Source organism: Barbus barbus (genome assembly GCF_936440315.1).
Source record: "Barbus barbus genome assembly, chromosome: 17".
Taxonomy (NCBI): domain Eukaryota; kingdom Metazoa; phylum Chordata; class Actinopteri; order Cypriniformes; family Cyprinidae; genus Barbus; species Barbus barbus.
The window spans coordinates 4,501,056-4,514,584 of NC_136745.1; the positions used below are offsets into that span (position 1 = coordinate 4,501,056).

At 35.6% G+C, this 13,529-nt stretch overlaps 1 protein-coding gene across 1 annotated transcript; it reads right to left on the reverse strand.

Moving 5' to 3' along the window:
• Positions 1-12,091: 12,091 nt before the first annotated feature.
• LOC306883798 (trypsin inhibitor ClTI-1-like) lies at positions 12,092-13,035 on the reverse strand. The gene is made up of 4 exons (XM_079439286.1): positions 12,847-13,035; positions 12,596-12,636; positions 12,398-12,507; positions 12,092-12,292 (listed from the first exon to the last, which is right to left on the reverse strand). The coding sequence occupies exons 1-4, from the start codon at positions 12,881-12,883 to the stop codon at positions 12,247-12,249; spliced, it is 234 nt and encodes a 77-aa protein (XP_079295412.1). The 5' UTR covers positions 12,884-13,035; the 3' UTR covers positions 12,092-12,246.
• Positions 13,036-13,529: the final 494 nt, after the last annotated feature.

A 13,529-nucleotide genomic window follows, 5' to 3' on the forward strand; every position in this document is an offset into this window, starting at 1 on the left:
AACTCACATTACAGTTTCACAAGCTTGCATCTGATCAATTGTATGATGTGACTGACTGAAAGTGGTAACAGTAGTCAGATGAAGCTCGAAAAACATTTGGCTTGTTGTGAAAATTAATATTAGCTAACTGAAGGTCTCAGTGATATTTTTTGTTTTAACATAAACTGAAAAAAAGAAATTACCTTTTTAATTGCAGATTTGAAAAGTCTTGAGCAAGCTTGTGTATTTTATAGAAGTCTACAATCTCTGACATTTGCATATGTCAGGACTTTCTTTCATTCTGATTTGGAAGCCATGATGGATAGAGACCAGTTATTATAAACACCCTTTGACTTTTAATAACCACAGAGAGTCAGGACTCAGTTCATTCGCTATATAGTTAATGGCACTAATAACAAAAGTTATTAGCTAAATAAATAAATAAATGTAACAAAGACCAAGTTCCAGTGAAATATCTTCACAATCCTCTATGATGCCCTTATAGGGATAGTTCTTCGAGGAATAAAATCATAATTTTCTCACCCTAAATAATCTATTTTCATTTACAAATGTATAGATAGGCTGCCTCGTGAAGTTTAAATGAATGAATGAATGGAACTTCATGCCTGAATGAAGTTTAAATAATTTGTTATTATTAATAGGCTATGTTTAAAAATAAATAAAACAATAAAGTCTTTTAAATCCATTCAATAATAAAGGCTTTATTTTCTAAGATTTGTATATAGGGGCCAAGCACCAAAGGGGCATAGGCACCTATTTTGTCTGTTAAGCCTGTCAGCAAAAATCCAATTTTGCATGTCCAGATATTATCCAAATGGGTTTTTGAAAGTCTGGACAGCAAAAACAAAAAAAACAAAAAAAAAACACATCTGATTTGATCACTCGTAATTAATAGTGTGGACAGTCTGCCTGAAAAGATCTGAATTAAGAAAAGTCTGATTTGCCTGAAACCTGAACCTTTCTTTTCTTATTATTTTTAGGGGCCAAGCAAAAATGGTGCATATAGACACTGTGCGTAGCCATCTATTTTATCTGTTTGTTTTCTTCTTCTTCTTGAGTCAATGGAAGAACTTTCCTGTTGCTGGAAAGTTATGAAATTTAGCACACAGATAGAGGATGGCCTGAATATGAACTCTACTGCCTACTGCAAACCATTTTAAAAGACTACAAACTGACTACAAATATGGCACAGGAAACACTTCAACATAAAAGTCCAAAGACAAACACAAGGAACCTACACAGAACATGTGACATTCTTTTTATTTTTATCATTTATTTCTATTATACGCAAGAACTTTATAACTTTTTAAACTATGCATTTGAGTGAAGTGTTGTGCTTGATTATGCGCTGTTTAAATTTTAAAGTCCAATGTTTTGTAGAACTGAGACTAAAATCTTTTATTATATAAACCATGTAATATAGTTTCGCATTATAATTTGTACAATGTTTCCTCAAAAAGATAATCATAAAACTATAACTACATAGGGTGGAGCAAGATACCAGGTTGGAGCTGGCAAAGCAGGAGGCTGGGGCTCTTCAAAAACATCACTTTTGCACCTGCAATTAATGTTGAAAATGTTACAATGTGATGTTGCTTCAACATCATGCTTGCACTCTCAGTGCAACACAGCAACAACTGACTTAAAGCCACACAGCCTGAAATAAACTGCAAATAAAAGACATAAAAAAATCTCTCAAGATTTCAGCAGAGGAGGATTAAACAACTCCACAAACAGCATTACCAGCTTCATGCATTACTGACCAGAGGTCATACGTTTTATTATGCTTCATTTGAAATTATCATTATAGAGGTCAGTGTTTGCTTTAGTTGGGAAACCACAGTGGTTTGGGCAGAACTGTAACAGAGCACAGAGAGGTAAGAAATGGCCTCTGTGGCCATAACAGGACAGGCAGTGAGTTCAGGGATGACCTCCATGGTCAATAAATGGCAAGCAATGAGTTCAAATACAGCCATAACAAAGCAGGCAAGAAATTCAGAGACAACAACACGGGAAACCAGAATAATCGAAAAGAAATCCAACTGGAACGCATGACTTCACAAAGTGAGAGTAAACAAACCGAGCTTATAAGCATGCACACTGTAAAAAAAAAAAAAGTTGAGCCAACTTAAAATTTTAAGGCAACCAGCTTTAACAGATTTTTGAGAACTCAAAAATCTGCTGAAGCTGGTTGCCTTGAAAATTTAAATTGGCTCAACTTTTTTTTTTTTTTTCTTTACAGTGCATTAACAAGGTAATGACACACAACTGAATGCAATCACAACATAAGGAGTACAGGCAATGGTTAATGGGAAATGCAGTTCATGAAGTCAGGAGGAGTGTCCTCTGGTGGATATAATGGGCACGCCAGCTGGTGGATGTAATGGTTATAGTTATCTTTGCAGTCATCATTCTTATTGTGAACAGGCCTTAATTCTGTTTCACTACACTTGAACTTTCATATGCAAATGCTTAAATGTCTTCCCATCCTTGAATGTGCATAAATGGAGTTCAAAGAAGCTCAAAAATTTGTATGACCATACAAATAAAAACATTACAGGAATTTGGAAAATAACACCTCAGATGAACAACAACGCATGACGTATTGCACCGTGTCATTATTTATTTAACAAAAATAAAGCCAAAATGGAAAAGCCATGTGTGACAAAGTTAGGGCACCCTTAGGATAAGTAGGATAAGTAACGGTCAGGAATGTGGTGTTGTTCATCTGAGGTTTTATATTCCAAATTTTAAGACCTGCCAAGGACCAGCTAATTTTTTATTATGTCCTGATACAGAAAACTATGGAATTCAATAGGGTCTCCTGACTTTTTTAAATGACTGTATATTAATTACATGGTTCACAAACATGAATTACAAATGTAACTGTGAATTCTTGCAAAAAAAAAAAAAAAGGTATTGCACAATAAAGAGTTGTATTATTGCACTGAGATGTGCATTCAGAGTAGATAATACAAGTGTGTTACACTAAGACTGACATTCAAATTGAAGAATATATATGAGGTCAGTGCATATTGGAGTTCATAACGTTTATGGGTCTAGGAAAGAATCTGTCCTTAAATCTCCTTGTTTTAATTTTCAAATTCAGATTTTAGATTGTCTTTCCACTCATCTGATAACATTCATTGTTGCTGCTGTGTGTCACATGACACCCCTGGTCACACAACAGTAGTTTCTATCAGTTAGAGTTTTCTTTCTGGGTGCTTTTTTGTTACAAAAATTTAAATATGGGTAAAACATCAGAAAGTCAATTTTAAATATAAGCTCCACGAAACGAAAGCAAGAGCACTCCCAGTTGATAATATGCGACCCGTGCTAGTAAAATGAGTCGGAATGTGCAATAATTTTCAGCTACAGGCAAAAAAAGTGAAGAATTTCTGTTTTGTAATCTTTTCTAAGTTGTACACTCGAGTTACCCAACAAGTTGGAGATATTGAGCAACATGTTGCAAAATCTGTTGAATAAAAGAAAAGAAAAAACTTTTGTTAATGTACATTGAGCAGGTCAAGAATTTAAGTCTAAGCTTACTTCATTGCTCACATTTAAAGGTTCACACTGTCTTGTTTTCTATTATTGCTGGTGTGCACACTAACCAACTAATCTGAGTGTGTTAGTTACAACATTATTCTCCTCCCTTCACTTGAAGATCCATTCTTACGCACATTTCCACATACGACTCTTGTAATGTGCACCTGATCTTAAACAGCTAATGCTGCAAGATGTAAATTTGGATTCTGGTTATGAAAAATGATTTTGGGAGGTAAATATCTGTTTAAGAAACACTCCTAAATTGGTCAGCAGCTGTTCATTCTTTTTGGAATATACTGTGGTATATTCAGTCTATGAGCAAATCTCCTCTGAGCATCATGTTCCATTTGTACAGAGGTCAGTTATTTACAGGAGTGACAACTGTTTATTTGATTAAGCACTTACAGTAAGTGATAACTCACTTATTTGATTCACATCATTTACACACATCACACTAGAGCTGCATTCTGGGTCTCTACAGGGTTCACTGACGTTCACTTCACTTGACAAAAATCCTTAATTTGTATGAAGATAAGTTGCACATTTAGATTTTAATGTTTGTTTTTGAACATTTGAAGTTCCAGTAATCTCTGACAAATGAATTTGCTGGAGTTCATTTTTTTTTCAGCTTTCTGACCCCAAGATTCAACGAATCTCTGCAATTCTCCAGCTGTGATCTTTGGAGAGTCTTTGGCCACTCAAACTCTTCCCCTCACCGTGCATTAGGACGATATAGACACACGTCCTCTTACAGGAAGATTTGTAACATCTTTAGTTGATTGGAACCTCTTAATTACAAGATTAATTACCTCTTTTCTTACAGCCACTTTCTATTTTGTGAAGCTTGACAGTCTTTTTCTGCTCATCAGAACTATTCTTTGGTTTTTGGAATTTGACCTTTGTGTTCCTCATATTGATATTCCTGTGGAACAGTCATGGCTGGACAATTTCATGCTCCTAGTTACCCTGGTGTGCTAACACAAATTTAAATATGAATGGGAATATACTTCAGAGATATTTTACTCATAAGAATTTCTAGGAGTGCCAATAATTGTGGCCAACAAGCATTGGAGAAAAACATTTATTTCATCATGAGATGTTTTCCCCACTTTCAATTTTATTTACTTCAAGGTTAGAATTTTTGTGACTCTTTGCTCATATTTACCAAGGGTGCCAATAGTGGAGGGTACTCCACTCTGTTATACATGTCTGAAATATTTAATGTATTATTATTTCAATTAATATAAATAGTCATGTTTGAAATTGCTAAACTGAATTAAATATCTCTATTGTGATGTTTAATATGAACATAAAAGTAATTTGGATACATTAAAGAGATTAAACAATACATTAATATCTGCTGTGACTCACCTCAGCCCCAAAATATACAGTTGTGTGTAAATGCATTTATCCCACCTATGAGCAGCTTTAAACAATTTATGTAAAGACTTCATACGCCATTCTGTGCCATCTTTGAAGTGTAAATTGGGCATTAGATATGTTTTAACCATATTTAACCATAATCAGGTTGCAATGTAGCCTAATTGCTACATCTCATGCACTTTCTTCCCACAAACAACTGCATACAAACCACACTTTAAATGAAATCAATAATAATGCCGGAGCACCAAATCATTTTCACTAGCTTTGTTTTATTCAAACTTATTAAAGTGCTGGGGTGATGCACAGTGACTGGTGGGTAAATTATCCTTTTTTCACTTGTTTCCTGCATGGGGTGTCAAAAGAGCCACATCTTTTATGATATTCTGGTATCTAGATAGTTTGGGTCCCTCTTTTAAATATGGTGATTTTCACCTTTTTTAACCTCCACAAGAAAAAAAATAGCACGTCTCTCCTCATCAAGCCTATGAAGTATAATTCATGTTTGTAGCACAAACAGTGACTTGCAATTAATGCAAGTGCTATGAAGTCGCAAGTTCTTGTCTTTCCAAGATTTGAAGGAGAAAAAACAGAACCAAACAGAACAGCTTCAGTATGCAATATTTATTTATGAATTATACCATTACACATTCAGGACATATTGAATGAGACGTAAAGCTTGAAGACTAAAAGTCCGTCAAGCTTAATTATGATACAATTCTTGTGCTACACCAGCAGATGTTTGATTTAACATCGGCCTTGCTTTCGGATTAAGATTTTAGTACTTGATCCCCTAAAAAGACAGAGATTATATCAAACATTAAAGTCTGAAGGTCTGGTAACAGATCTTTAAGCAATCTATTTTTAAACTTATACTTTGTTTAAATGCATGCATAATTAAGCTTACTTGATTGCAGCACACAACAAACATTCATTGCTGCATGTTATTCCATTGGTTCTGCACATGGGTGAGTAGTTCATTGGACAAAAACCTAAACGATAAGTTGTTTTGGCCATACAGTGAAATTGTGGTCCAATGTTGTGTTTCAAAATCACTCTCTCTCTCCGTTTTATTTATTTATTATTTTTTTTGCAGCAAGAGAAAGTCATACAGGAACTGTCCCTTAAATCACACTTGAAAATGGCTGAATGTGACTTAAATGCCCAAATGCTTTACAGGGCCACCTGCTTCGAATTTGATCGCAAAGTATGAATTAGAATTCTCAAGAATGTAAAGATTTGAATGATGTGACAAATTCTCAACATCCTAACAACATTTTTTTTTAATAATCATAAACATTATATTACTCACCCAGAAAACAGAGGAGGACAATGACACTTCGTGCGAACATTGTTCCCGAACTGAGAGTCAACTCATTCAACTGATATAAAACTGAACTGATCATACAATCAGATATTTATAGCAGCCACACACAGACCTCCATCCCATTCATCATCAAAGGGAGGAACAAAGTCTGTTTACTAAGCACCTTTAGTTTGATAGATTTAGTTTGGCTGATAGGTGTGTGTAATTTAAAATGAATTATTACTTGTGCTGTAAAAAGTTCATCATGGGTAATCAATCATTCAATTCCTACTCAACTAGGGAACTATTTGCTTTTCCTCATAATAAAAAGTTCAAAATTTTCTAGGCCTATGTCATTTGCGATATATTTTTTTAAACATGATGTATAAATATCTGCAAATAGTTGCATCAGTCACTTTTTACCAATAAATTACCAAATATGATCTGAAAGTATAAAAAAATCATACTCCTGTTACTAACATTTTAGACATGAGGATTTTTTTTAAATGTGAAAAATATTTTGGTTTATTGGACTTGGGCAGTATTTTTGCATCTTGCCCGAATTAATAAAGGATTTTTATATAAGAAAACTTTACATAATTCTTACTAAATCATATTTAGAGATCATCAGTTTTATAAATTATATTTGCATAAGAGAAGCAGTTGAAACAGTGAAGCAGTGTAATTACTGACTATGAATGCAAGCTCTAAATTTCAGCTCCCAGACTTGCTATTTAATTATTTAATTAAACAAATCATCAGCCACATTTAATGTTCTTTAGTGATGATTATGATAACTTAAACAGAAGTATTGCATTTGTTCTACAATGCAAAAAAAACCCCGAAATAATAAAATAAATAAAAAATAATACAAATAATACAAAAGAATTTGGATATTTTTGCATTTATATGCACAGGCCGTCAAAAGTCTGCTGTAACTCTGTAAGAAATATGAATCATGTAGACTATGCTCAAAGTTTGTTCTTTTGGACAAGAGCATCATCATGTCCTGCTATGCCCAGAAAAACAAGATATGACACCACTGTACAAGAAGACTATTGGCCCGTGTCAGTCCTCTGTCGTGTGTGTCATGTGTTCCTGCCTCTTGTGTTCTTATTTGGTTTGTTTCCGGTCCTCATCTAGTGTGATTATTGCTTAATTCTTGTCTAGCCGTGTTTGTTTAATTGTCTGATTTACCTGAGTATATTAGTCCTGTCTGTTCTGTTAGATTTCTTCTGGTCTACTCGTTACTCCCCGGTGTTCCTGTCTGTGTCTGCCTTGCCTTGCCGTGATGTCTTCATTAAAGACATATTATTTGAGTTTACATCCTCGTCTCCGTGTTCCTTGTTCCTCCCTGCTGTGTGCACCGTGACAGCCCGTGCAGTGGGAGTAATGTTGTGTTTTACTGTTTATCCAGTGTAATCTTTGTTTGCTGGTAGTGTTGTCTAAATTACAAACATTTCAAGTTTATTTTGTGCCATTTGATTATTCTTTGTTTGATTTTGACAATTTGAGTTGAAAGCTACTTCGTTAATTTTTTTTAGCACTCAAATTTTAAACTGTTTAATTAAATGCTGACATAACTAGTTTTTGATTTTATTCTTAACAAACATAAGCATCTTTTTTTATTTTTTTTCAACAGTGTAATTGTTTAAAACATGATGTATAAATAGGTTATAATAAATAACCTCAAGGTGTTCAAGTTCAAGGTGATCATAATCATCACTAAAGAAGTCAAGTCAATATTATTTGTATATCTCTTTTAATGCAAATTGTGTCAAAGCAGCTTTACATCGGCTTCATATAAAGCTGGGTGGCTTTATATCAGCTTTACAGTATTTAGACGGGGAAATAGTTTGTCGAAATAGTGTCATTCTCCTCTGGCCAGACAAAATCAGCAGTTTAAATCTAGGCTAAAGCAGAATCAGATTGTGCAAAGGACTCATCTGGTTCCTGCGGTCTTGTCCCGATGGCCGTCTTGGAGACAGGGTCTTCACTGGGGATCAGTCTCTGGGGCTCATCTAGGTGTCCTGGCTGTAGATGTCATCTCTAGATGCTGATCCACCATCTGATCTGGATACAGTCTGGATCTGGGTGGCTACGGTGACCTCGGAATAAGAAAGAAACAGACTAATATTAGCGTAGATGCCATTCTTCTAACAATGTAACAAGTACATCAGGTGTTTTGGGAAGTGTTCCCAGTTCCGGTTGACCTAATTAATGCAGCTTAACAATCCTTTAACGGATTTTAATTATAGAAAGTTAAAGAGATGGGTCTTTAATCTAGATTTAAACTGACAGAGTGTGTCTGCTTCCCGAACAGTGCTAGGTAGATTGTTCCAAAGTTTGGGCGCTAAATAGGAAAACGACCCCCCGCAGTTGATTTTGATATTCTAGGTATTATCAAATGGCCAGAGTTTTGAGATCGCAGTGGACGTGAAGGACTATAATGCGATAAGAGCTCACTCAAATACTGAGGTGCCAAACCATTCAGGGCTTTATGAATGAATGATGCATTTTATATAGTGCTTTATTGTGTATTGCTGTACACCCAAAGCGCTATACAATCATGTGGGGGGCTCTCTCTTCAACCACCACCAGTGTGCAGCATCCACTTGGATGATGCGACGGCAGCCACAGTACAACGGCGCCAGTGCACTCACCACACACCAGCTACAGGTGGAGAGGAGAGAGAGTCATAGAGCCAATCAAGTGTATGGGGATTATTAGGAGGCCATGATTGACAAGGCCAGTAGAGGGAATTTGGCCAGGACACCGGGCTTACACCCCTACTCTTTACGAGAAGTGCCATGGGATTTTTAATGACCAGAGAGTCAGACTCAGGACCTCGGTTTAACGTCTCATCCGAAAGACGGTGCTCTTTTTGACAGTATAGTGTCCCCGTCACTATACTGGGGCATTAGGACCCACACAGAACACAGGGTAAGCTCCCCCTGCTGGCCTCACTAACACCTCTTCCAACAGCAACCTAAGGTCTCCACACCGGAGGTCTCCCATCCAGGTACTGACCAGGCTCAACCCTGCTTAGCTTCAGTGGGCAACCGGTCTTGGGCTGCAGGGTGATATGGCTGTGGTTTATAGGTAATTAGCAAGATCTTAAAATGTATACGATGTTAAATAGGGAGCCACAGCCAGTGCAGTGTTGACAGAACCGGGCTAATGTGGTCTTACTTCCTGGTTCTAGTAAGAACTCTAGCTGCTGCATTTTGAACCAGCTGGAGTTTGTTTATTAAATGTGCAGAGAAACCACCCAATAAGGAATTACAACAATCTAGCCTCGAGGTCATGAATGCATGAATTGATGTTTCTGCATTTGACATTGAGAGCATAGGTCGTAATTTAGATATATTTTTAAGATGGAAAAATTCAGTTTTACAAATGCTAGAAACATGTTTTTCGAAGGAAAGTTTGCTATCAAAAAGTACGCCTAGGTTCCTAACTGATGACGAAGAATTTACAGAGCAGCCATCAAGTATTAGACAGTGATCTAGGTTATTACATGCAAAAGTTTATGGTCCAATAATTGGGTCGCGAAGAAATATAGAGCTGGGTATCATCAGCATAACAGTGAATGCTAACACCATGTTTCCTAATGATATCTCCCAAGGGTAACATGTAAAGCGTGAAAAGTAAGGGGCCAAGTACTGAGCCTTGAGGTACTCCATACTGCACTTGTGATTGGTATAATACCTCTTCATTTACTGCCACAAATTGATGGCGGTCAGATAAGAACGATTTGAACCATGCCAGTGCACTTCCTCTAATGTCAGCATAATTGTCTAGTCTATTTAAAAGAATGTTGTGGTTGATAGTGTCAAATGCGGCGCTAAGATCCAGTAGCACTAATAGAGAGATACAACCACGATCAGATGATAAAAGCAGGTCATTTGTAACTCTCGTACTTGCAAGTTCACACACCTCTTTAACATTATATTTAGTGATCTCCGACCGGCGAAGTCAAACATCATTAGCGCCGACGTGAAAAACAATCTTACTGAATTTACGTTTAGCATTAGCCAGCACTTTTAAATTTGCCAAGATGTCAGATACTCTGGCTCCCGGTAAACACTGGACTATGGTGGCTGGTGTCTCTATTTTCACGTCCCGTACAATAAAATCCCCAATAACTAGAGCACTTTCATCAGGTTTCTCAGTGGGTGCGTCACTGAGTGGGGAGAACCTGTTTGATGTTTTGATCAGAACGGAAGAGTGGTGTTTTGACCCGCGACTAGGCCACCTCACAGTCACCCTGCACACAGGCTCTACCGGAACCAAACAATGTACAGGACTCCCTGAGCTAGTCGCATCCAAAGCAGTATCTCACATTCTTACTGTCCTCAACTAAAGTTTGGATGCATGTCTCTAATTCTGAAATCTTCTCTGTCAGCCGAAATATGGTGGGAATTAAGCTATACATTATCCCTTTAAACAACAGAGAGTGAAAGATAGAGATTCAACAGAAAAGCGAAGCTACACGAAGCTACAATCGCAAACCTCTCAGCAGCACGACAGACAGACATTAAGCTCAAGAACATTAAATGTGGCTGAAGATTTGTTTAATGAAATAATTAAATAGCGAGTCTGGGAGTTGAAATTTAAAGTTTGCATTCATAGTCACTGCTTAATAAAAAAATTACACTGTTTAGCACAGTTGTCGTTGCTAGGAAACGCTTGTTTTGTTTACTGTGTGGAGATGTGCTGATATCGCTTGCTTGGCCATTTGTTGTGGAAAAATAAGGAAAGTGTGATGGGACACCGGCAAAGGATATAAGTATCACTTTTTATTTTTCCTATTTTCTACTACTTGTTTCACTTCTGTTTCAGTTTTATAATCATTTCTTACTATGTGTAATTAAGTTGTTGTTTTTAGCATGTGTTTGGCAGTGTTATTTCTTAGGATTACTTATAAACTATACTGTCGTGATTTGTAATCTATTTTAATTTTACAAATAATGTCTGAATTTATTATGTCTGTATAGGTCTTTTATTAAGTTTTATTTAATTACTAATATATATATAATAATAAGAGTTATTTGAATACTTCAACAAACTAAATGGAAATGAAATGATTATATATATATATATATATGTATATATATTGAATTTATAAATGTGTATGTATATATATATATATGTATGTATGTATGTGTGTGTGGTTGTACATATACAGTTGTTTTTTGGTGTTTGGCTTAGTGTTATGTTAGAATCATTATTATACTCTTATACCTGTTGTTCTTTAATATTTTGAATTGTTTTTAGCTTTATTTTTTTATATATATTTTTTGTTTTTCATTTAAAATGTTAAGTTTGAAATTTTGTTGTGTGCATTTGTCATTTTTATTTAATTTCTTTATTTTTAAAATGTGTATGTAGTATTTATAAAGTTTTAGCTTTTATTTTTGGATCTGTTTTTAGTTGTCTTAATACTACAATTGATTGCTTCTGTTGTCCTCATTTGTAAGTCGCTTTGGATACAAGTGTCTGCTAAATGACTAAATAATAATAATAAATAATTTCCAGACTGAACTTCAATGTTTAACATGGCTACGATATATCAGAATTCTGTTGCCAAAAAAAAAAAAAGTTGCTTTAACTCAGTTCAAACACCGATCAATCACCTCACATTACTAACATCACATTTTCCCAAAAGTTTCCACATTTTTCTTTTGATTGTTGTCCATGTTATTATAAACAATTATAGCCCATAAAGCTTATATTCTGATACAACTTTGTCTTTTTTTATGTTTATGACATATTCATCAGAGAATCACTCGAGCTACATGAGTAGTGATGAATGGTGCCCATTTATACTAAAGAGAGTACAGTACAAAGCAGTGACTTCTATATCAAGGTTTTATTAAGTGATTGTAATGTTTTAAAAAGGGCACAACAGGGGAAAACACTTTATCTGAAGACAAAACCATTAAAAAAACTGCATGTGGTTCCAGCCTTCATGTCACATCTAGATAATATAAATGAGTGGATTTGTCTCAGCATTCGCCCGTCCTGGAGATTAAAGTGTTGACCTTGTCTTCCCTATGACAAGACAGTCAAACAAATTTTCAAAAGGACACCAGTAAGAACATTACAAACATTTAAATGGTGGATAAAAATTAAATATTGAAAACTTGATGTACTTACATAATTCCCAAACACAGCATGCATTCGTTGGGGTATGTGACTCCATCAGTGCCACACACAGGGCTATATTCCCGGGTACATATGGGCAGGAAGTACTCAGAGCATCTTGGCTGCCAATAAAATCACACAGAATACATTAGATACATATAGTGGTTAAATAAAGCATCATGGATAGGTTATAGCTAATCTTTTACCCACCTCTTTAGAGCCATTAGGAATAACAGCTGCACTTGCCAAAGCTGTTTAGAAGAACATAAAAGTGAAACACACATAATCAGAGAGAAAGAAAATAACTCACCATCTTATATAAAGCGCCTGCTACGTAATTTGTGTAGTTTGAGCTTTAAAGTAACTTAACGATTAAAAAATAAACGTCGTCTTTGTTATAAAACATGCTCAAAACATCAGACTTTTGTGTTCCTTGTTGCCAAAATCAGTTACAGACTCACCTGCCAAACAGAGTGCCAAAACCACCTTTGCCAGCATGATTGTTTGTATACAGCGAAGTGTTGACTGTGTAATCTACCACTCTCAGGTGTGGTTAGTCCTTTTATTGCACCTTTTCTCCCACCCACAGAACGGTTACAAATTTACTAAGTGCGTCACTCGAATTCCACTAAACCGAAACCTTTTTTTTTATTTTTTTTTGAATATTCATTAAGCTGCCCGATGCTCGGTCAATATGCCTCGCTGATTGGCTGACAATATAAGTGGGCGGTTGTCAGCTTGTCGAATAAGTAATGAAGGAAGTCTTGACTAATGAATATTGATTTTGTTACGTACAACACCCACCAAGCAACGTCAGCAGCGTTTAATTAATATTCATGAGATATTCTTAACCATATTCTGAAGACCTGCGCGGCGCAGGTGTAACTGTAGTACGCACACTCATATACTGCCTTATACATTTAAAATAATTTGAATAATATTGTATTAACGATTATGTCTCGGTTGTAGTTCAGTCAATTTTCAGTGAAAATGTTCACTAGATAGTTACTCTTATTTTGAAAATGGCGGCCTCCTCTCACTTCACAGTTGCTGAGTGTGTCTTTGTTTACATTCCCTTCTCAATCCCACTAAAATATTGTGATGAGTGAATTTCATTACTAGCTTAATTTTTATATAATACCAG

What these genes read in the sequence shown, in the direction of transcription:
- LOC306883798 (XM_079439286.1), bottom strand. Translation starts at nt 12,883, where the DNA reads ATGCTGGCAAAGGTGGTTTTGGCACTCTGTTTGGCAG. An exon ending in TTTGGCACTCTGTTTGGCAG is followed by an intron (nt 12,637 to 12,846) that starts GTGAGTCTGTAA and finishes TCTTCTAAACAG; the next exon opens with CTTTGGCAAGTGCAGCTGTT. An exon ending in ATGCTGTGTTTGGGAATTAT is followed by an intron (nt 12,293 to 12,397) that starts GTAAGTACATCA and finishes GTCTTGTCATAG; the next exon opens with GGAAGACAAGGTCAACACTT.